General features: G+C 38.4%; 3 protein-coding genes and 1 long non-coding RNA gene across 4 annotated transcripts; 2 read left to right on the plus strand and 2 right to left on the minus strand.

The window, feature by feature from the left end:
- Positions 1–1,063: 1,063 nt before the first annotated feature.
- On the minus strand, positions 1,064–10,598 carry LOC131771082 (ATP-dependent RNA helicase DHX58-like). Its single transcript, XM_059086837.2, has 14 exons — positions 10,035–10,598; positions 8,619–8,693; positions 8,044–8,192; positions 7,367–7,616; positions 6,899–6,958; positions 6,561–6,626; positions 6,230–6,415; positions 5,279–5,658; positions 4,581–4,799; positions 3,839–4,502; positions 3,385–3,565; positions 2,629–2,773; positions 2,055–2,255; positions 1,064–1,621 (listed from the first exon to the last, which is right to left on the minus strand). Exons 1-14 carry the CDS (start codon positions 10,327–10,329, stop codon positions 1,313–1,315), a joined length of 3,180 nt encoding a protein of 1,059 aa, XP_058942820.2. The 5' UTR covers positions 10,330–10,598; the 3' UTR covers positions 1,064–1,312.
- LOC131771084 (uncharacterized) lies at positions 9,587–13,853 on the plus strand. The gene is made up of 3 exons (XR_009339158.2): positions 9,587–9,816; positions 11,304–11,382; positions 13,569–13,853. It is a non-coding gene; the product is annotated as an uncharacterized lncRNA (long non-coding RNA).
- On the minus strand, positions 12,342–15,145 carry LOC131771083 (uncharacterized). The gene is made up of 4 exons (XM_059086838.2): positions 14,516–15,145; positions 13,868–13,947; positions 13,540–13,598; positions 12,342–13,265 (listed from the first exon to the last, which is right to left on the minus strand). The coding sequence occupies exons 1-3, from the start codon at positions 14,823–14,825 to the stop codon at positions 13,569–13,571; spliced, it is 420 nt and encodes a 139-aa protein (XP_058942821.2). The 5' UTR covers positions 14,826–15,145; the 3' UTR covers positions 12,342–13,265; positions 13,540–13,568.
- A 335-nt stretch (positions 15,146–15,480) lies between these two features.
- LOC131771072 (sulfotransferase 1C4) lies at positions 15,481–23,390 on the plus strand. Its single transcript, XM_059086829.2, has 6 exons — positions 15,481–15,560; positions 16,095–16,271; positions 19,387–19,536; positions 20,341–20,715; positions 21,487–21,581; positions 21,995–23,390. Exons 3-6 carry the CDS (start codon positions 19,404–19,406, stop codon positions 22,286–22,288), a joined length of 897 nt encoding a protein of 298 aa, XP_058942812.2. The 5' UTR covers positions 15,481–15,560; positions 16,095–16,271; positions 19,387–19,403; the 3' UTR covers positions 22,289–23,390.
- Positions 23,391–23,921: the final 531 nt, after the last annotated feature.

Genomic DNA, 23,921 nt, shown 5'->3' on the forward strand with positions numbered 1-23,921 from the left:
AAGAAATCTTTTATTTCGGTCTCGATGTATTTTCGTTTAAAACATATTAGTCGACTCATGACATGTGAAACTGAAAGAAATTCTCATAAAAAAGTTTTTGAAATCGAGAACTATCGAAAATCATCACACGAAACCAATAAACCTCCGGCTATGCCATAATAAATAATGAAGTGTGCCTTTTGCGTTATGACCTTCATTATGACTTTCAGTCGTAAAATACTATTGAGAAATAGCTCAGACCCTTTCCGGTTAGCGTTATAGTTTCGTGAAGGACTGTGAGCGTTTGAGAACGAAAACACGACAAATAATATGCTGCCGACTAGCAAGGCATATATCGATAATAGTTGATTGATTACAACAGCAGCGGAAGTTCCTCTTGTAACACCTGTGAATTTGTTCAGATTCCTAATGGGACTATGTTCAGCGGCTAGGATGCGTCCTTTTTGCAAATCACTCGCGAATGAGTTCGTCTGGTCTGCACGGTTCAAACAAGGCCTGTTAAGATATTTCTTAGCAGTTTCAATATTGACCCATCAGCTATAGATTACAATGATAAAAAATTTAGAAGTGACTCAGTAGGCCCTAAAAACCATCTTAAGTTACCATACCGTGTGCCAAAACTCCTTATTCACTATACTAAGAACTAGCGAAGACGGAAATAAATCACTTCGGTATGCACGATCCGATTTCGCTATTTTTCTCTTTCAGATCGGAAGTTGGGCGACATCTTTCCAACTATTTATAGCATCAAAATATTTTTTGAGGCCTGAGTCCCCGAGACCAAGCTTGTAAGCAAGAGAGGTTCAACTCCATCGGTCTCAGCACTATACTGGGTAGATGGTTATATCAAATGTTGTATCATCTTGTCTCCATCAGTGAACTAATTATCTGGCAGGAACCATCAGTAATTGCCAATAAAAAGTGACACAATGGATAGAAATAGAAACTCTCTCACTTTAAGATCCTAAACGATAGTGTATTGACTCCAAATCAACTCCTCGCTTTTATTTTGGGTGTGAAATGAACTTTCCCTAGTTGAACTGATGAAACTGACTGGGACCAATGTCAATAACAATTTTTATTGATCGTACGACTAACCCCTTAGGCGATAATTACTTTAAAAGTTAAACAAGAGTGCTGGTCACACCTCGTATTTCCACGACAAAATTAGATTACTAACATCCAGGGCTTTCCTTTCTTATTCTAACATAACGTATCGCATCAACCAGGCAATCAACAAATTCAAAGTTTGTGATAACTAAATGACATCTCAATATTAACAAGAAGCATTGCACTGCCATATGCGACCAAGTCAATCAAGCAAATCGCTGAGATCATCTTCGAAGAAATCATCATCCTCATGTTCAGCTTGTTGCCAGAGCTCTTCAAATGTTGCCTCTTCAATGCCAAAAGGGAGATCTTTCCACTTCTTTTTCATAATTCGCTGAGGATTGGGCCCCGGGAACTGAACAACGAAGCTACTAATCTTGATGCACAACCACTCCACATCATTGATACGAACGGTCACACCCCAATCTTGACCACACTTTTTGCAATAGATTTTCTTGTTAAATTCGACATCATCAATTTTCTTGGGAGTAGGACAGATCTTCATGACCACCTGCAAATATAAAAGCGAGAGATTCGTTATCAAGGAAGCTCATTAAATTTTAGGAAGTTTTTGCAATTCTGCTTTTCCCACAGTAACTTCGAGAGTAAGAATAAAAGAGGGGAGCTGCACAACTTCATTATTCAAGGCAACTTAGGAAGTTAGCACTAGACTGAATGGCTACAAATACTGACCACGACACTGCTAAAATGAGAAGTACCGCTCTCTAAATCTGTGACGATGCTACTTTCTTTCTTCCCCTCTTAGTCTTGTTAGCGTCCAAGCATTAATAGATCATGTGCAGTTTATGTAATCATGTCACCAAAACCGTGAAGCTTGTAACTTTTTTATGTAAACTGTTTGAAATGAAGCTAAACAAAATCAAAGCAAACAACGACTACATATGTTTTACTGCGGTCAAAGAAAGAAAAAAAAGTGCGTCTACCTTGGACTCCCGTACATCACTGTTGATGATCACATAGTAGGTCTCTCTTACGCGTCGGATATCATGTGCCTGACAAACCGCTTCATTGCACTTCCGGCAATGGAAGTTGACATCATCGGGTACAGGCTTTGACTTTTTCAAGGCCATTACACCCTTCTTCAGCTTGCGATCCCGAAAGTTCTTATCCTGTATAGCCTTTACCTTCATAGATGCGAAAATACATTGAAAAAATCATTTAAGAGTGGTGCCAAATAGAAAATTAGATTCAAAACTGAGAGGCTTGTCAATGGAAATCTCCACCTCGACTATTTCTAGCCTAAATAATTCCATTCAGTGGACACACATTTTACTTCCGAAAGCTCTTTGTTCAAGGGAAACCCCACTCTGTCTCTTCTTCTCAAAGAAACTGACATTCACTCTTGCTGAAATTAATTAAAGAAAAAACTCTCGCAGCCTTTGCAATTTGTTACTCCCACTAAAGCCAGCCAAGGGAACCCTATTTCGTCTATTTCATTATCTTCTGAATGGAGTTTGCTTTATTAGAATACAAACCTGATGTTTTTCTGGTACTTACTTTCCTCTGAAAGTCTTTTTCGGAAATGTGTTGAACCTTGCTTAGGGCTTCAACCATGAGGGTTTCTCGAAAACGGTTTGTGTTTTCCCTTTTCAATGCTCCAGAATCCACACTCACGAGCACGCTATACATACCCTCGTCTGCCCTAGTAAAAGAGGAAAAAAATAAAGAAAAAAGAAAACTTTTGATAAAATAGAAGGAGACCTCGAGAACTCACGAACGAAGGTAAAGTTACTATAGTTGTGAATGCAATTTAATGGAAAATAAACATGCTAGACCAAAGTTCTTTGAGACAATATGAAATGTACTTAAAGCAGTTTCTTCTAGGTATTGCTTTCAAATAGAAACAAAACTCTAAAATTAATTTCATGTCCAAGAAGACAAACCGCCAGAGGCATATGAAACTGAAACTGACGAAACCAGCATAAATCTTGTGAACCGACGGGAACTAAAAGCACGGTAAAATCCTTTAAAAAAAAAACAAAAAACAAACAAACCGCTTCAGCGGCGTGCCAGTCAATGTCAGGTACGATAATGATAGTGTTATGGTACCATTAATTGTACACCCCTTGGTGGAGAGTAAGTTTGTCTTGTCGTGGGACAGATACTGTGACATCGGTCAAGAATCAAACAAATGCTTCTTGATCCTTAGTCTAGTGTGCTAACTTCAGGGTGAACGCAGATCTGTAAAAACTTTCGGCATCTACATAGACGTAATAAGCGCACGAATGCAAGAAATAAATAAATGAATTTTACCTGACACGGCCACGTGACTGCACACTGGAGATCTCGTTGCCCATCATATCATAACGGATGACAAAATTACAATCTCTTATGTCCAAACCTTCCTCTGCCACACTAGTGGCTAGAAGAAGGTTCTTCTCTCCGGTGTGGAATCGACTGATTACTCGCTCTTGCTCATTCTGTGTCATTCCAACTAAGATTTAGGAAAGGAAAACATCTTGTCATGTACAAATATTTTTCCTTGCTCCAACAAGATATTCATCCTTCTTTCATTTAAATACTCATCATGCAAAGAAGCAAAATAAAACGCCAATCATGGAGATTTCCAGAGAAAAAAAAGGCATGTCTTAAAGATGTTGGAAAGACTATTATAGAATAACCGCTATGGTTGTTTTTCCTTTTGCAGTATGTAATGGTACCATGTTAGAATTTGAACTTTAAAACATTTATCAGCGATTAAACTTACTGTTGCCATCTCCACTGCCTACAAGAGCCTCTGGCCTTAGAACAGCCCTCAGTTGTTCATCTTCTTTAATCCAGTCCTCTAGGGCTGACGTTGATTCTCGTGTTCTTGTGAACAGAATACCTTTAGGCCCTATCCAGTCTTTATGTTCACCACTGCTTTTATCAGAAGTTTTATTGTCTGGCGTGTGTTCTGCAAAATTGTCATCCTCTTCGCTTGGTCGTTCCTGGTCGCTTTCCCCAGTTATCCCAGGATCACCTTTGTAGTGTTGAAGGAGCAATTCTTTCAGTTTCATTAAGAATGGATTCTCGGGCTCACCGTGCTCTGCTACATTCTTATCCAAAATCTCCATTGCGCACTGAAACAGACGTTCCAAACTTTTGTCAATAGGTAGGAATTTTTCCCTATCCAAGGATTCAAAATACTTCTGAAGGCGTTTCTTAGCATTTTTCATAGTTGTACTTTTGTTGATTGTCAAGGCGATGTGATACTCGCGGAGATGTTCTGCAAATGTTATAAGGTAACGGTCCGCATCTGCAACAGCATTTTTGGAGAGCTCTTCCACCCATTGGCGATACTGCTGACATGACTTACTGTCATCCGGGGGAACAGAAGTTGATTCTTCTCCTCTTCTACCTCTCACTTTAGCTTCGATGTTCTTCATAACCTAAAAAACATGAAGGAGGATGAGGTGAGCTCTCCTCATACATTCTTGTTTCTAAATAACAACCCATCTACTCATTACCTGTGAAATTATCTTTTCAAATGGATCATTTCCAGTCGTTGAAAGTTGATATACATTTCGTTCAGGAACGTTTGCGAACTTTTTGAGCTCGGACTGATTTTTTTTCACAGTTGAAATAACTTCTGCATCTAAGTTGGCAGAAACAAGAAGGATGTGTTCTTCTGCTTTCTCGACACTTTTAGCTTTTCCTGTACCAAGCGATGCAGTAAAACCAACAACCTAAAAATCAAAATAAAGGAGATTGGATTACTCAGCGTCAAAAAAAAATCATTGACTTTTGGAACTCGGAAGTAATCAGGACTCAAAAACACATGTACGTGTTGCCACCGATTTGATGTAAACCTAACGATAATCGCAATCTAGTCGTGAACTTGTGTTTTTTTTTTTTTAGCTCAAATTGGGTCCTTGCATCATTAGATTTTGGTGCGACTGGCTAAAAGATTACGTATTGTCAGTTTAGTTTTATGATAATAAAATGGAATGAACCCTATCCATTCCCTACGATCAAATCATTTGGAATACGATTTTTGAAAAGTGGGTAGTACCTTAAATTTTCTCTCTTTTTTTTTCTGTTCAAATCGAAAAAAGGAGAAGGAAAAATTCGTTGCTCACTTGGGCCTAATGACTCTTCGTCTCAGTGCAGACTTGCCTCTATGCTTTCAGAAACGCCACGAAAAACAGTATGAAGTGTCAGTTACCTGTGGCAGCGATCCTTGGTTTCGAGGCTGCTTTTTCAAGGCAAGATACCTTTCCATGATTCGGTTGTAGGAATGCTCCTTATGTGCATGGTGGCACTCGTCAAATAGCAAAAGACTGATATCTTCCAAATTTACTTGCTCCTCCTTAGATTTACAAGTAAGAGCGTTGACAAGTATTTGGGCAGTCAAAACAATGATGTCATGGTTTTGTAGAAGATACTTAAGGGGGATCTCGGTTGCGTTTGCCCCAGAAATATCAACCACGGAATACTTGTCTCTCAGGTAGAGTTCAAACCGCTCCTTTTGCTGAGAAACAAGGTTCACAGTGCTCACAATGAAGACAACCTTTGGTTTTTTGCTAAGGCTGCTGTCTGTAGGTGCTAAGGAGTAAAAAGAGTAAAAATGATGAGGCGACTTAGAGTTGTGATGCTAAGGAGAGGAGTAGATGTCTCGCTCAAGAACAAAACCTAATGGCCTGATCTTCAATCAGTGGGCCAGAGTGTTAGTTTCTGGGATACTGTCCAATTAAAAAAATTCGAGTTGGTATCTGGTTGAAATCCGACCAATTACTGATTGCTGCAGATAACTCATTATTGGATCGGCATAAGGGGGAAACGGAATGACTTCACCCAATATGTAATGCGAAAGCTATCGTTGACAATACAGCTAGAGTAACACTTCACTTGCAAAGAGAACAAAGTTCAACCTTGAATATTCTCGTGAAGGAATCGTTTTTCTCATATGCGTTATGCGTGAATTCGTGTGTCTCTAAATGTGTGGGAAAAGAATATAAAGCAAAGCTCTTTAAACGCCCTCAGAATTCTATAAATTGAATCCGCTTATAAAGAGACAATAAACTGTTTTATAGTCTTTTCATGATCAACTGTGTTATCTACCAGGGTGATGGACTGACATAACGATTATGAGATATGATATAAGAAGGCAACTTACCCTTTGCTTCGAATGACTCAAGATGGTTTTTAGCTATTTCTATAGCCACGTATGTTTTTCCACTGTTGGTTGGAGCACAGATAATGGTGTTCTTGCCTTCCAGCGCTGGATCTGCCAATTCCTTCTGGTACTCTCTAAGCTCCAGCTCACATACGCTAAAGGGATTGGCCTTGTTTCCCAGATACACTTTTAGAAATGGATAAATAGATCATATTACAGCATAACTAAGATCAAATTGGCATCTGAATCTTGAATTGAAGATTAAGTTTCGAGGCGCAATACACTCCGGTTTTTAAATCAGATGAATTTCAGAGTAAGAATGCAATCTTACCGGGTGGAATGTCGATTTCTTCTTCAACCTCAGGTATAGATCCATCATCATCAGTAGCACTGTCCTCTAAAAATAAATAAACATAGGTAAATGTTTACGTTTTCGTGTGATATGCATCCAATAGCAATTATCTACTTTTCATTTTTAAATTAATATCTGGCATCTATATAATTTTTCATAGTACCTTCTACAAGATTTATCACAGTTATTCCATCATATTTACCGCATGGTCGTTTCAATCAAACGTGCATGTAATTGACTATCATTAACACCGTAAGTCTTCATGATTGAATGAACTTATCAAGCAATGATCATCATGTAACGAATTTGAAGTGTACCTTGCTTGCTTGACAAGGTGCTACGCATTTTCTCCTCTCTCTCTTGCTCTTCTTCGATCTCTACCAGAAAACAAGCATAAGTTGCTTTAATATACCAACTCAATCGGAACTTTAAGACAACTAACTCGAAAGCTTTTTTACAGGTTTCGTTAACCGTTTGGGTGCTGTCCCTCTGAAGGACGAACAGCTCATGCGAGCACCGCACCATTCCTGTGAGAGAAGATGGCAATTAACAGCAGAAACCTAACACTGGAGGGATGACCGGGGCCTTGTACTTATGTGACAACCATAAAAACGACCATAATAGTATTTCCCCAACTAGGTGTATTAAACACAGCGAAACTCGTGATCACCTTTCCTGAAGTTAATTAAACGTCGAAGTGTCCCGTTAGTATTCTATGTTCATAAGATGAAAAAAACTCAGCAGCAAGAATAATGAAAAGTTCTATGGTGTCGTTTATTAGTTACCTGCTAGTTTTTCCTGAATTTGTACAAATCGCTCTTGGCTTATACTGAGGTTCAGTTTCAGCGGTTTCTCTGGGATCCTTTGATGTTTCTTAAAAGTGTCGTCCACTAAGACATGTTGTAACGATTTTTGGAATTCTCCTTCAGTATACATATCCCACAGCTTTACGGCTGCTTCTTTTGTTGACAAGCGGATAGTGGTTATGATGGAACCTTTAGCAGTATGAACAAAAACAGCTCCTTGGGGAAGATACTGAAAGAAATACACAGCCATTAAAATTGAGCATACTTGAGGGTATCAGATTAAGTTTGGAGAAGAAAGCGTATCTTGGTCTCCAACTGATACATAATTATGATGTTTACCCACAAGTTGAAAGTAAGACTTAGGCTTAAAGACTGAAGTGCTGATTTATTTGTTCACTCGCGTCAGTCAGTGAGATTCCACAATTTCGTTTTGACTGATGGATATGATGTTTCCTCAAGTTAGGAAGCTAAGTTAAAAATTCGACACAATAAGTGTGAATTTTTCTCAGAGGTTTGATTTAATTGCAAACTTCAGAAAAAAAAATATCTGAGACATAAGGTGTTGCGCCTTTCACTTAAAACAGGTTTCATTGTACACAATTTCTAGTGTTAGATCTGCGCTTCCATGGACTTACAATTAAATTTTTTTAACATACCTTCTGGAGTTCCTTGCGCATTTGTTTGCTTTCTTTGGATGAATGTTGTTCATAAAGTTCAGCCAAATACTTTTCCTCTGCATAACAGCTTTCAGGCTCTTCCTCATCCCCACTTGTCTCTGCTGATAGGTTACCTTTAATAATAACATCTGGGAAAAAGACCCGACAAGACGAGCATTTAAGGACCGAAAAAAGCAAGTTTTTATTCAGCCCTAAGTCAGTATGACACAACGATGTAATTGCAAAGACCAACTTATACAAAAGCGTCTTTTGTCGAGAAAAAGAATCCCCGGTCCGTATTTCCGTAACAAAGTATTATGGAAAAAATGATTTATTTCCTATTTTGAAATAAATAAATTATAATATGCTGTGTGCAATTAGTTTGTCTAGGTTAGTGACATAACATTGCACTGCAAGGGCCTTCTAGGGTGGGAAGGGGTGGGGGTGGAGTTCCACGTTGACTTATGCCACCTTCCTCAAATAATTATTCTCGCCCTGCCCTATTTACAAATGGTCACATCCCTGTCTCCTTTTATCAATTAATGCAAAAATTATTACATACTGAAATAGCTTACCAATTGCTGTTCCAATCCTTTTATAACCGATCTCCGAGCCATTCGGCACAGCGATTTCATCGTCCCCTGCGTCAACTGCGTTCAGATGATAATCAATCAATTTCATATTAAACGGTTAAGAATACATGAAAGTCATATATTTGAACTGCAGATAAAGACGTGAATGAAAGTGATCCTCGCAGTAATGTGCACTACTTAGGCAGTAGTGAAAATAAGGTCTGAAAAAATTCAGGCCTGTACGGGATTTGAACACATGACCTCTGCGATACCGGTGCAGTGCTCTACCAACTGAGCTAACAAGCCAACTGGGAGCTGGTTATGATGTTGGTTCTAAATAAACCCGTGAAGTGATGAAATAAACGGTTAAGAATACATGAAAGTCATATATTTGAACTGCGGATAAAGACGCGAATGAAAGTGATCCTCGCAGTAATGTGCATTACTTAGGCAGTAGTGAAAATAAGGCCTGAAAAAATTCAGGCCTGTACGGGATTTGAACCCATGACCTTTGCGATACCGGTGCAGCCTAAGTAGTGCACATTACTGCGAGGATCACTTTCATTCACGTCAAACCAAGTGGAATCAGCCTCCTTCAAGACCCCACAAAATATGACATAATTGCATCAAAACCCTCTGAAGTGAAGCAGGAAACAATAAAAACAAGAGGATGAAGGTAAAAATTTTTATATCGGACTCGGATTTTATCCGTTTGCTGTTCACTTCGTAAAGCCACGAGAAAATGACATAAATAGTGCTTGATGGTCGATTAATCCAATTTTAACATCTGCAAACTACTAAACACGAGCCTGGCCAGCTGGAATAAACTCTAGACTGGACTTTGGATTAGACTTATTTTTAAAATTATAATATTAATGCATCTATTTGTAGCAATTTAAATAAAAAAGGCTAGGGTCCAGGCCAGAGAGGAACTCAGAATCCAGTGCAGAGTCAAGAGAGTCCAGTTCGGGGTCAAGTCCAGAGTCCAGTCCAGAGTCCATTCATCTTTTGCAGCTGAACGAACAATGGTGTCAGAACGCTTAATTAGCAGATTGTTTTAGCCCTTATAATGGCGGACATGGCGATGTAAACATATAGAGGCACATTGGTATTGAGTTTCATAAATCAGACTTAAGGAGGAATCACGGACTTCCAAAGACATGAAAGGGCTAAACAAAGGCAATTGTGATGCGATGAAATGGTGAGATAATCTGTCACAGTCTGAGAAATAATTGACAGTTTCATTCCGTTTTAACGGCAGAGTCATCCAAACTCACAGGAACTTTGGATTTGAAAGCTTATAATTCTACTTTGCAAAATGAGTTTAAAGCCAAAAAAGTCTCCAGGAGAACAAAATGTAGTCGTACAATTGCGAATTCGAATAACATCAAAGTAATACTAAACAAAGAACTGGCTTACTTGGATAAATGTAGTAAGGATCAACTAACAAGGCAGTGTGTTCGTTTCCAGATGTCCTCAGGGCTCTTACAAACTGCACAAAACCTTTGTTTCGTCTTTTGAGCCGATCTACAAGAATTTGATTCGCCGTTGTTGGTCCCATATTGTTCTGTTTAGCCTCAATGGCCTCTTTATCCATCTGCTCTAAACAAGGCAAATATGGAAGCAAATCAACTGGATTGACTTCTCCCATAAAGTCTTTCAGCCGTGTATCCAAGATCTTTTTCTCGTCAGACTTCGTGTATGGTGGTCTCATTGTTTTTTCTCCGTGGAAAAACTGTAAAATGAAGTGCGAATCTCCGTCTTAAGCAAATGGCTCCCTGTTCGATCGTATTTATATCATCGCTGCATAATAAATTCATGAACCCGCAGAAAACAGGAAATTCCCGGAAGTCACGCGCAAAATTCTCGGAAAATGCTATGTAATCAAAGCTCAAATTTCGCTTTTCCTTTTTGTTTCGGGCATGAATAAACGGCTTTCGGAGCGGAGAAAGCCTATCAAAAGTTGCCTCTGCTTAATTTACGAAAGCCTTGGTCTTAAAAAAATCAAGGGATGTGGTATGTCATGATTCTTTCTTCCAATGCATCTACCGTTGTAGCCACTGAATATACTTAGTTTGAAACGTCCGGAAAAGGTACTTTCCCAGTTTGAATTTAATTAATATAAAATTTCAGTCTATGGAAACCGCGATACGAGCTGTTTTGGTTTCGATTTCGATCTGTTTTGTTCGAATGTTTTTACATCTCGAAATACTATTGAAACGATGTCGAAAAAACTGCCATACTTGTGAAACTTATAGTGAAAGTTTAAGGACATAACTCTATTTTTCGTAGGAATTATTTTTTGAGTAATACATTACATGATCATTTTCGAGAGTTTTAATAACCGGGCTTTTTCCCATCGTCGATATGCAAATTCCTGACCCCATCATGTGGGAAAATATTTACTCAACTCGTACAAATAGGAACAAATTTGACTTTGGGATTTTTCTCTTCAAAACTGATACCAGAAAATAAAGGAGAAGAGAAATTAAAGTTTTGTTTCTCCTTTCGATGTATTTCGATATTTCTCTTGCTCTGGAATTAAGATGGGAAATAGGTTTCGAGAATAGCTATTTTTAGGTCGATGTCATGATCTTTTGAAAATATTTTCTCTTTCGGTTTCCATATGTATATGTAGATAGTTTTCCTAAACCATTAAAGACTTGTATTTCTTCCATTCCTTCACAGAAATAATCGGTATAAGTGGATATTTAAGGTAGCTGTCACTTTAAAAGGGTAGGACCAACCATGTCATATTTTCTATGAGGTAAAGTATAAATATAGATATGCACAGAGTGATCGTTGTTTATGTTTATGTCTGATATTAAGTCTTTCTTCTCTTTGCAACATTCTCGAGACTAATCAGAACGCAATTACCTTTCGATATTTCCACCGAATTAGTAGAAGCACATCTCTTGTTTGCAGTCGAATATTCCTCTTCAAATATTCCTACTCCTACCGATAAAGGTCGACAAGAGTATCAATTTTTGCAGTCTACAGTCTCGTAGTCAGAAGTTCTGTCAACATATCGGGCTTAGCTACACATGATGTAGCCAAGAACCTCTGACCTAATTCTACATATCACCATCTTCAGAGTAGTGGCCAATTAAGCAAAATTATAATTCTGACGCTACTTCCGATTTATTTTCGAAATGGCTTTGTCGAATATTTGTTATTTACTTCTATATGTCTAATGCGGGTAAGTTCACGGTGAGCGATTTTCTAAATGCTAATTGGCCATCCAACCAAAACTAATCATGGTTTTTCAAGCATGATATTTGGAACCACAAATAGTTGAAGCATATGAGATTTTGTGACATTGAAAAGACGATCCTATTACAAGTTTTTTCAGTGTAAATTAGAGAATCGTTTATCATTCTCAGTTCAAATTAAAAAAGGGTGGTCATAAAAAGTAAACAAGAAATCTTGTATTTCAGTTTCGATGTCTCTTTATTTAAAATTCTCATAAAATAGTTTATGAAATCGAGAACTATCGGGAATCATCACACGAAACCAATAACCCTCTGGCTGTGCCATAATATATAATGAAGTGTGACTTTTACGTTATGACCTTCTTTATGGCTTCCAGTCATAAAAAAGTATTGAGAAAATAGCTCAGACCCTTTTCGGTTAGCGTTGCAGTTTCGTGAAGGACTACGAGCGTTTGAGAACAAAAAAACGACAAATAATATGCCGCCGGCCAGCAAGACATATATCATCGGATAACATTTGATAAATTACAGGGGCCGCGCATGTTCCTCTTGTAGGATCTGTGAATATGCTCAGATTTCTAATGAGACTAAGTTCAGCTGCTAAGACTCGTCCATACTGCAATCCACTCGTAAATGAGTTCGTCTGGTCTACACACGGTTCAAACTGGGACTGTTCAGATATTTCGTAGCAATTTTAATATTGAAATAACATGATGGAACACTAAGACACAGTGTCAATAAAGGTGCTAATTTATTGACGTTATTATATGTACAGCTTCTTTATTAACGAACAATTATCATTCGACTTAAAAACTGCTCAAACCAGTTGTATTGTAGATGAAGACGTCATGAGTTCTTTTATTTCAAAAACCATACATAATCTGTACGGAAACTTTCTGTGGAATTTCAAAATACTTTACCTAGGAATAGTCAATAGGAGTTTAGCAAATGCCATCAGAATTAACTTAGACATTTGCCAAACTGTGTTAATACCAAAAGTTTTCTTATGAGAGTTTCCATTGCTGCTGTTGCAGCAGAGTCACTCAGAAACAAATTTTTTAATAAATGTCACATAATTAATCAGGCAATTGACTTTGATGATTCGAAAACAACAACAAAAGCATCAAAAGTTACTAACAGCAATGATATCAAGATCTTCTTCTTGTCGTTGACATGTAACAAGTTCGAAGGCACGTACTCTTACGTTACTGGAACTAGTTGTGCAGTCCTAATGGTGTGCTTGGAATGGATCGGTTTCCTCATATGGCTGATCCGAAATATCTTTATTCCAATTGACAATTGCAACTAAACACGTAAAAGCAAGCACATGGGTATAGAGCGCATCAACACTGCGTTCCACACAGAGTTTCATGACCAAACATTTTCCCAGAACTTTGTTTGCAAAGCACTAGCCCACCGAAGAGCACTACTGCGGCTACTGAAAATGAATATGATATATACAACTGTTACAATATTTTACTCTAAATATTTCCATATCATTAGAAAGGGCTTGAAATAAGTTTTTTTTTATGCCCAGATGGCAGATATATAACGAAAATCAGACAATAAGGTTATGCATGAAACCGAAAACGGAAGTTCAGTTTTAAAACAAGCCTTGGCTAACAGATTAATAAACCTTGACGAGAATATGACGGTAGCCTAGGAATTTCTAGAGAAATGTTATTATGTGGACCTTTGTGCACACAACTTACGGTTGAATTGTTTTTTCCTTTTTGCACAGTCAAGCTTGATTGACGTCATCAAGTGCAATCTGTTGGCATGAAGATGAGAAGAACGTCAGTATTTTATCATCATTTTATTTTATCATCATCCACGCTTATTCCCCCCCTTCCCTCTCCCAAGAAAAACTTTCCAGAATCGAGCCAAAAGTCAAATTCTTGGTTTGACCTTTCTTCGAACCAAAGTGCTACCCAAGAGCAGTCTTAACACTGGTTCGCATAAATATATATCATTACGAGGAGTAAGGAGGATGGCGAGAAATGAGCAATAAAATGTAGTTTTACATGAGTGATATCTTACTTGAGTGCTGAAATCTGCTACGATCATTCCTTGCGTTCTGTCATCTCGTTCATCCCTTATGACGTTCTCTTGTTCATTTCCTGTGTGATTGGGAAAACGAAAGTGAGTTCACACTGCTGCTTTGCGCAGCAAGGGAAGATGAGATCCCAAACAAAGCAATTCGCAATTACAAAAGTTTAGAAACATTAGATACTAGGAGAGTGGGATGTGTGAGATAAAACAGTGAAAAGGTGTCTAAAATGAAAAGGATGTCTCACATGTTGTAATAACTTCGGCCAGTTTAGGTTTACTGCGCTAATGGTGGTGCCATGAACGCGTACATCTATATAATTATACCTTTGTACAGCGCAACAGAAATTGTTACGAAAAACGACGGCATGTAGGAACCAGAAACTGCTAGATTTTTTTTCAATAAAAAATCCTTACATTGCTTCGGTCATGCATTTCTTTCTAAGCAATGTGGATTTTGAGTCGATTTATTGCCGCGACTCAGGCGGCTTAAATGATTGTTTCGAGTTGAAAACTACATATACTTAAGTAGGATCCTGGATAAGTTTTGCTTTGTAAATCATATTTCGCCATTAATTAATCTCGTCATATTTTTATGCACTCGTGATGTAGATGTAAAAATTTCTGATTTTAACTTACCTTCGTGAAATTGTAATGGACATAGCTGTTCCGCTAAATGTCGGCATCCAGTCTCACAAAGAGCCTCGATAAACTGGCGAAAGGAATTTCGTCTTCGAACCAGTCTATCTATCAGTTCTTGTGCAGCTCTCATGGAACCATGATTTGTCTCTTCACACTTTATCTTCTCCTTATCACTCTTTGTCAGGCAAGGTAGGTAAGGCAACATATCTACTGGAATAACATCCTCTACAAGTTGGGTGATATTTTCGCTGATAAGGTCTCTTTCCTCTCTATCCATTTCCAAAGATGATAAAAGATGGCTTTTCATTCGCTTGAATTGAGGGAAAAGCGGCTGAAGTCTGCGGAGGCAGACTTAAATATATTTTCCGGCGAATTCTCGATGAAATCACGGTGTTTTTCTCTCGGTATTTTACCCACGGGAAGATTATGACGGCCCAGCCTAAGTCTGACGTATTCAAAAGTTTCGTTTTCAGTCGTTCGTGGCGGTCACCAGTTATTTTTGACAACTCACTTATAGGCATGATAGTACATAGAATAAACGTGCTCGTACATATCATTGCTATATATACCACAGAACTCTAAAAAAATACGTTTCCAGAATATGCCACAACACGCTCTAACTTCATCTTCTATATTTCTATCATTTTCATTTACAAGGGAAAACACCCTTGTCAGCTCAAAAAAAAAAATTTAAGAAATATATATATTTATCGGTGGTGACGTTCACGTTGTAACCGAGTCCCAGATGACTAAATTTACTTTACTCGTTTGACGTTGAAATAAAAATAAATGCTAAACGTGATATTAATGATATTGCGTTGAACGTAACGGCAAGATCAATAATAAAATTTGCGTGACAAAAGCCAACAAGAGACATCCGTTTTATTACACAGGGAATATTTAATTGCTGTCGACGTGGCGCATTACTTGGTTTTTCCCTGTTTTTATGTTCGCAATCTTGAGCGCGCTTTTTCACTGTATTTAAGTCCTCTTCCTTTGGGACTTCGGCAAGAGAATATCATCTGATATTCTCTTGACTTCGGTAAGTCAACAATCTCGTTTACTGGAACCTCTAAGCCACGGATTGTTAAAATTGCGATTAGCATAATTTCATGGCCATAGTTATCTACCTGTGAATGTCACGCCATACACAATTCTGTTTGCAGTCAATCCGTGGTCAACGTTACTTACCCTTCGAACGACATTGACTCAGCTTAGGGAGAAATTCACCTCATTCCAAACCACGGAGCGAAAATCTTGTTACAATTTTCTCCCATATTTTTCGGGGTAACACCATCTTGGGAGAAGACATTTGGACTTGGTTTCTTTCAGTCTTTTTACTCCCCTTATTACTTTTCTCTTTTTGGAATAAAAGCCGGCGCTTTAGACGCTTGTGCTTAAGAGTCTTACTGATTGGGTTGATGACTCTTGAAAGACCTGCATGAATAAACCACAAGGACACATTCTAACATTTTGTGATATGTTATGTCCAAAAGTAAATCCCTTTATTTGTATCAAAATTTTCAGCGAACCTGGTTATTATGTGCATAAAAAGTACTCTTTATTTCCGGTACAGAAATTCTAGACAAAAAAAACTACGAGAAAACGGTTGAGTCTGGGTACTACTTTCTAGTTGTCACATGGTGCCTTACGCTGTACGGTCGATGTAAATTGGGAGAGGCTCTCGTTGTCAGTAATCAGTTGATCCATCCAAGATTGGAAGAAACCTTTCTGAACCAGTAACTTAAGCGAGGTGAGAGCTATTTATTATTCTTCGATTCAGTGAGCAAAATGCGGCCTACATTTAGCGTGGCGAAGTTTTCCAAAAGCATACATGGACGTGTCTCGCCTATGCAAATCGGGAAGTCTACTAGTCTTCCCATCATATACAATTCCTGAAAACACTTTCAAGGACTGCATCCATTCGCTGACCTTGGATCGAAACGATATTGCAATATATATTCGCATTGATCATCAAGTTGTTTTGAGTGTGGTTCAATTTGAAAAGTCGTGACCCTCTAGGGACGTATCTTTATGAAGAGGAGATAGCTTGATAAAAGGTTGCATGTTCTAATACGATATATATTCAAAAAAGGATCTGTGTCGCTCAGTACAGAGAGAATTCGATATCGATATCTCAAATACATTTCTTTTTTTGTACTTTTTTTTTTTATTTGACACGTACTTTGACGCTACCTCTATGACCTAAAATATGCAACTTTTATCTCGGCTCAGCGCAAAATTCCAATTTCTTCCCCACGGCCTTTTTATTCAGACTGGCCAAAATAGGATAGAAGTGCATGGAAATATAAAAAGTTGTTGTGGTTTCGGCGAACTTCTAGAATATTCGGCCGACAAATTGCGCGCATTTGCGAAAATTCGACATAGAAAGCACATGGAGCGGTCTTAAAAATAAACGAAATTTATACTGTCAACCTATGACTGCCACGTGATTTGAGTGCATAAAAGATTTTTATCGTCGGAAATAAGATTAAATTAAATCTGCTAAGGAAAAACATGTACAATCAAGACAAGTAAATTTAATTTGTCTAGATTCATATTCAAATCAGTTTGTCATGAGATAAACACGCACAGAACCAGGGGCAAAAAAAAGGAAAGGTTCTGCCTTCAGATAACATCAACCGATATAGAACTGACAACCCAAGAAAGACAGAAGGAGGAGGATACGGTTACACGTAGGCTAATCCTCAAAAGCCGTTCTTGTTGCTGAATCATTCTACAATCGTGAAATTGTCATTCATGTTATGATTGCGTAGTTATTTTCAAAAAGAAAATTCTGCGGAAGAGTCCTAAATTTACGTAGCACTTGCCAACGCGCAAGCCGCGCGGATCCTCACGTCTGTTGACATTTTAATGAACGAGTTGCTGGTCATCGGATCTTTGTGTTTGCGTAAAGATTTCTGAAATCCCCACAGAGCCAACATTAGCCTGCATTGCAGGTGTCTTATTAGTGCGAGCTGACGTTATAGGCTCGCGATCGTTTATCCGACTGGCCATGTTTGATTTGCAGTTAGAGTAGACGGCGGGGTTAGGAAAGGGCGAAAAGACGAATCTTCACTCCTCACTCCCACGCCCGCCCATCTCCTTATCTTGGACCGTCGACCGCCCCCTTGGTATAAATTTATTTCTCTTCCCAGCCTTCTGCTGCCACTAAAATCAAAGATGGCGGCCATAATTTTCCTCAGTGGAATTGCTGAGCACTCGCTCGCCAAAATTACGCCTGCTCTGCAGGCTAGGCAAACATTGCAACTCGCTAGAAAAAAAAGATATGGCAAAAGGTTGTTTCGACGTCCAAAAAAATAATTTTGTTGAGAGGTCATCGCTTTTTTGCCGCTGTTTTATCAGAAATGGGTGGGTAGTATTGATACAAGGGTAGCGCAAAGTTTTTTTTTGAACAACCGTGACGTATGTACTGAAATCTAGCGATTAACTTTTCTCCATGCGCATGGCTTTAGTGAAACTGACATCGCATAATGATCTCGAACTTTAGAAATATTAGTTTTAAATCGCCAAGAAATAACTCAGTAAAAATTTTTCAGTTATATTTACTTGTGTTAAGTCTACACCTAGCTTTTTTATTGGCTTGGTAAAACAACAACAACGACAACAGCAACAAAAAACGCTACAACAGCTACCTCGAGGCAGCAGGAGTTTAAAGTTGTGTGCTTGAGCATTAAATATTATCGTGATATATTAAGTGATTGAACTCATACATTGCCTCTCTGTTGTGATCGAGGAAAACGAATCAGCGTTGATAATAGGCGCAAAAGTGAACCCTTTCTTATGCGACGATGAGTAGGTACAAATGGGTCGCTTAAGGAGCGATGCACAACTGAATATATGCATATGTACGTCCATATTTCTGCCGGAATTCCCGTGATCTTGCCTTTCCTGACAAGATCCTTCCAGGACTTCGGGGAGATAGCTGGCTGCTCAAAAACCTTTGGATTCTTCTCGTCAAATCATCGCTTGGCGACGACTTCTCTCTTTTGAGAAGGTATATTTTACAACATATTTCGTGGTAATGTTAATAAAACTTATTCTTCCTTCGTATTACCATTATCTTAATCCTTTCTCGTTTCATGATAAAACTACGGCGAAAAGCGTTGATCTCTCTCCACAATCGTTTTTTTGGACGTCAAAACAAACAACATTTCGTCATCAGGTATTTCCTTCCAACAACTCGCGTAATGTTTGCCCCGTGGCGATCCCGAAAATCTTTGCACAAAAACAAGGATCCGATTACTGGCAACTCATTCATTGTTAACTTAAATTAACTTAAGCATTAAGTGTGAAAAAGGTCGAAATTTTATAAGTACCGCCATGTTGGATAGTGTGACACAGTTTATCGTTGACTAAATATTCCGGCAGCTGCGTAGGTATTTAAAGGTTCATGAATTTCCATGAAAGGATTCTGCTTTGAATACAGGTACAATTCTGCAGAATGGCGCAGTTTTTCGCCTGGGCCGTACCGTCAAAAATTCCACTCAGAGGTTGCACTTTGCTCAAGCATCACATCAAATCGATTCTCTCCAGGTTGTGGTTCCACTGCACTTAAATGATAACGGTTACCATTGAAATCATCCATACCACACGCGGGAAGAAAGTGAAAGACATCAACGAACGTCATGCTTGGCTTTTATTGAATTTCACCGTTGACATTAAAAATAAGTGATCTTGATTCTAAGAATATTTTTACATTATCTTGCGTATGTCTTACCTTTTATGCTTAGTTAACTTTGATAGTTTCTGAAACTTGTGTATATATAAGTTATCGCCTACGTTGTAAAATTTCTCAAGTTAATTTTAAGAGTGTTTCTGACCTTGTGTAATCTCAATCTCTTGAGAATCATCTCAAAGAGGCATGGGCGATCGGACAGAACTGCTGAGCTTGAAAGCCTGGCCGGAAAAGGGTGTAACAAAAGAAATGATGAACGTTCTTCCTAAATTGCCGGCCCGGAAGGAGGATATCTTTATTGCATCATATCCAAGATCAGGTTCGTATCACTGACAGGGTTCTTTTCTCTTAAAAAGTGAAAATCAGTGTAATGCAATACAGGATTTGTTCTGATATCTTCAGCAAACTGAGCGGGGGAAGTAATTTTGCTAATGATCGGTATTCACTAGGTTCGTTGTCCTCACTGTAAATACAGTGGGTTTGTAAAGGCAGCAAGACATGACGACAATAACAACAACAAGAACAAAGAGCACGAGAATGACATTGTAAAAACGCTTCGTTTGAGTTGAGATAAGAATAGGAAGTGATCATTGTGAACGGAAAGTGTTCCGGTGAGCATAGAGTAAGCCGAGAGAAGATCCCTAGATCACGGTCGACTCGACCCCGTTTTTTTTTTCTCGTTCACCATTTTGTTTTGTCCCTTATCCCCAAAAGACAGGATTTTTTTACAGGATAGTAGGGTAAAAAGCATAAGGACGATAGAACAACATTAAGAACAAATGAAAGCAACAACCACAACAAGTGTAACGACAGGCATACATAAACCAACTTTTGAGATCATTTGAGCAAGCCGACCTACTTGTGTCGGTTTAGCTTGCTGTAAGTTATTGTGTTCAGAAGACTTTTTCATTGATACTTTTGAATTTACTTGAGTAATTTCCAAACAAACGATTAAACACTGACTCTGAATCTCAGACAAGAAATTTTAATACTAATCACTCGCTTCATTGAAACGAAGATGTAAACAACCCTCGTTCCGAAAGTAGGAGGTGCTGGTTCCTTGAAAATGGCGGAATTGAAAATTCTTTGAAATCGTGCAGGTTTCTGTTGTCATTTACTGCAGGTTCCACTTGGACCCAGGAAATTGTATGGCAGATTCTTCGAGATGGTAAAATCGACCGGCGTCGATTGGATGAACGAGTGCCTTTTGTAGAAGAGTTTATTCTTGACGTCAAATCATATCACTCCTCTGTGATGGATGCCAAGTCCGCCGAGAAAGTGTTTACCAGCTTCTCTGAGCCTCGTGTATTCAAAACTCATATTCCTTATTGCTTGGTCCCTAAGGGCTCTGATGAAGCTAACAAGCCTCGATACATATATGTAGTGCGGAATCCCAAAGATGTGTTTGTGTCCCTGTATCATCACAGCCGCAACATGCCGTATGTAGTAGAAATTCCCACCTGGGATGAGGCCTTCCAAAGTTTTCTAAAAGGAGATCGTAAGTATAGCCCTTTTTTCGCTGAACATGAAATTGGCTTAATGTTTGTAGCAAAAGACGTCGCATAAACACATTACTAACACAGTACATCTTCATTCGCCTCCTCGGAAAAAAAAAATGATATTTCTAACATCGATGAATGGGAGTTGATTTTCATGCAAATCAATAACCATCATATGGTATGAATGGACTTCGCCCAATCCCATGTAAGAATACGATAAGGAGATGAAATAGAAAGGCACATTACGACTGCCAAGGTTGACCAGTCTTAAGGCATCCATGCCAAGTTTGGCGATATGCAGAGTGCATTCCCTTTCAGTGGCGCAAAACCAGAACCAAAGCAATGGCAACAAATCTTCAAAACAACGATAAAATTTCAAAGGAGCTAGTGAGCATTCGTAATAAATTATAAAAAGTGACCCGAAGTGAGGGATACTTGCGCAAGTAAGGCGATTGGCTTGAACCTCGATGACTGATTGAGAGCCTGCCGCGGATTATCACGACCGATCACCGAGTATAGTTTAAATGGTCCAATGAAATCCCGGTAACGTTTGATCTTCCACTAGAAAAGGCTTCCACGTCGTTAAAGAAACACAATGAGTCGAAGAATCCCAATACACTCCCAACTGCACGTCCATCATCTTACAAAACTCAAAACAAATCAAGTTTAGCGATTGAAAACGTCTTAAAGAACACTTGGACGACGAAAATATAGATAAAAACTTGTGTGTTCTAATAAATGGCTTTTCCTTGTCACCCTCTATCGTGCAGATGCATATGGCTCGCTATTTGATCACGTGTTAAGCTGGTGGAAGCAAAGGGGCGATCCCAACATTTTTTTCCTTACATACGAGGACATAATAAAGGTAAGAAAATATGTCAAACCATTTAAGGATCGTGAAGCCTAAGTAGTTGTTTTATGCACCCTCTATTTCGATACGACGATTTTCTTACCTTCTGCATGTCAGGTTTTTAAACTTTGGTACGGCGATTATCAGCCTTCTGCATGGCTTGTCAAGTAAACTCGTCAGTCGTTAAAAAAGGACAGTTGTGGTACAAAGTTGATACCAAAAATATAATGAGAGTGTAGAAAACTGTAAGATGGAAAATTTTGCGAGATTTCAAAATAGCTTGAAGGTGTGACAATCCTAAATGATGTTAATGCCAGAAAAAAGTCGGTTTGTCATCATGCAGCTTTTTCCTTGCGTTTCTTTAATTTTTTGTGTCAAAAGTTATTGCAAAGTTTTCACTTAAAAGTTATGACGTTTTACTCATTTAGAATCCAGCAGCTGCTGTTGACAAGATAGCAAAGTTCATTGGTAAAAAGATCTCTCCTGAAACACGTGACCTCATCGTCCGACAAACGTCCTTTGACGCCATGAAGAGCTCCAGTCACACCAACTTTACTTGGTTTGAAGGAATCAAGGGGGATGGCTTTATTAGAAAGGGTCAAGTAGGAGGATGGAAAGATTACTTCACTGAAGAACAAAATGAGTTGTTTGATAAGGTTTTCAGTGAAAAAGTTGGAGACGGTGAGACTGCAGCTAAATTAAGGGAACTGCTGTCACTGTAGTAGCCCGGTAATGAAACAGAAAGCATTTCGTAATAACAAACGCGGAGAACAAGACTTAATCTTAACTTGAAGAATAACTTAAGCTAGCAATTTGATTGTAAGTTTAAGGATGAAGTTTACGACAGAGTAAACGGCTTAACTGAACTTACATGTCACTGAGTTATCTTAATTAATCCTAAATCAGCACCATCATAATAAAAAGAGACACTTGAAGTTCATACCTAGACTGGTGTGAAAGGAATGCGAATACATATTTGCTGTTGCGTCTCAGAGACAATTCACTTAGATTCACTCCAACCTTGTTCAAGATGACGAATTCGAAACCGTAACCAGCCCAGGTAGGTTATTTTTTCAAGGTACAAAAATGTTCATACTGTTAGAAGAAAATTCAGGTTTCTCTAATGCACTTAAGTCAGCCACTTTTTTCATTCCTTAAGAGCTTATTACAACTGAAAACTAGCTCTGATCTAATGGAAAATTCTGGTCATCAGCTTATAAGGTGACAATTACCATGCTGTCAATCTTTGACCATCGTCATCATGTCACACTTGACCAACGAATCACATTAAGTACATACAGCTTATCTTGCAAACTAAGTATTTTCCTTCGAAATATTTACCCTTGAAAGAATGACTTCCTACCTTAATGAATTTTCATACCTTCCCAGTTAAGATCTGGTAAAACAAAAACAAGATAAACAATATCAAAATTTTAATATTTTTCCTGAATGGCTTACAATCCGAACACCTAAATGAGCTAAAATTGCATATACACAAAGTTCTTGCTTGCTATGCCAATTTTGTCTTTCCGCAACACTCATCCTGTAAGGTGTACAAAGTGATAGTGTAGCCTTTTTCTCCCTTAACATATTGAGCGCAGTGCTGAGGTGCCCTTGATGTTTTCCAGACGAGGGGTTTTTTGTTATTGTTACAGTCATTCTGGGTCTTTAAATAGACTTTACCGTCTTCTAAGCAAACTTGTCACTAACATTATTATTAGAACGTTGAATGTAAAATACAAATAGGCCTTGTATATGGCCTATTTTTCGTTTATTCGAAAGTTTTGTGATATTTTATGCAAAAGTAATTTGTAGACCATAAATGCATTTAAGATATTGAATTTTCCCTGCAATTACCTAAACGGTTCGTCGGTAACTCGTGATACTAGGACATGCAACCTTACAGAAATTTATTTCCTCTTCATAATGACGACCCGTGGGCATTACGATTTCACATCTCAAAATAAACCAGAATAAAACAGCAATCCTCAACGATACATCACAAAGATTATTCAAGGTGGAATGCTCTATGATTGATGGAACAAGTTGTTTGATTATCAGAATGATCTTTGGTTTGAAAAATCATAGCATAACTGGGTATTAAGGTTTAAGGGTTGAAAAAATCGAAACACATGAAACCTACTTAGAAACTCGAATTCAATGGTGACAGCTGCGTACTGTCATTCGATGACAATTGGAGTCCTGAACATGTGAATATTCGTTCGTCAATAGATGTTCCTAGGGATTTAAGTTAGGGAATCGAGAAGTGGATCTTTTAAGCGAAAGTGTCTTTTTATTTTGAAAGAGTTAAAGCCGGACATTCCTCAAGTCAAGATTGTGGTGTTGATTGCTAAT

Source organism: Pocillopora verrucosa, chromosome 4, assembly GCF_036669915.1.
Source record: "Pocillopora verrucosa isolate sample1 chromosome 4, ASM3666991v2, whole genome shotgun sequence".
Lineage (NCBI taxonomy): Eukaryota > Metazoa > Cnidaria > Anthozoa > Scleractinia > Pocilloporidae > Pocillopora > Pocillopora verrucosa.

Coding starts and splice junctions, on each gene's coding strand:
- LOC131771072 (XM_059086829.2), top strand. CDS start 19,404: ATGGGCGATCGGACAGAACTGCTGAGCTTGAAAGCCTGGCCGGAAAAG. Junction 20,716..21,486: donor AAGTTTTCTAAAAGGAGATC/GTAAGTATAGCC, acceptor TCTATCGTGCAG/ATGCATATGGCTCGCTATTT. Junction 21,582..21,994: donor CATACGAGGACATAATAAAG/GTAAGAAAATAT, acceptor TTACTCATTTAG/AATCCAGCAGCTGCTGTTGA.
- LOC131771083 (XM_059086838.2), bottom strand. CDS start 14,825: ATGAAAAGCCATCTTTTATCATCTTTGGAAATGGATAGAGAGGAAAGA. Junction 13,948..14,515: donor TCCATTACAATTTCACGAAG/GTAAGTTAAAAT, acceptor CCAATCACACAG/GAAATGAACAAGAGAACGTC. Junction 13,599..13,867: donor TAGCAGATTTCAGCACTCAA/GTAAGATATCAC, acceptor TCATGCCAACAG/ATTGCACTTGATGACGTCAA.
- LOC131771082 (XM_059086837.2), bottom strand. CDS start 10,329: ATGAGACCACCATACACGAAGTCTGACGAGAAAAAGATCTTGGATACA. Junction 8,193..8,618: donor AAGGATTGGAACAGCAATTG/GTAAGCTATTTC, acceptor TCTTTTTCCCAG/ATGTTATTATTAAAGGTAAC. Junction 5,659..6,229: donor TGAGTCATTCGAAGCAAAGG/GTAAGTTGCCTT, acceptor TTTACTCCTTAG/CACCTACAGACAGCAGCCTT.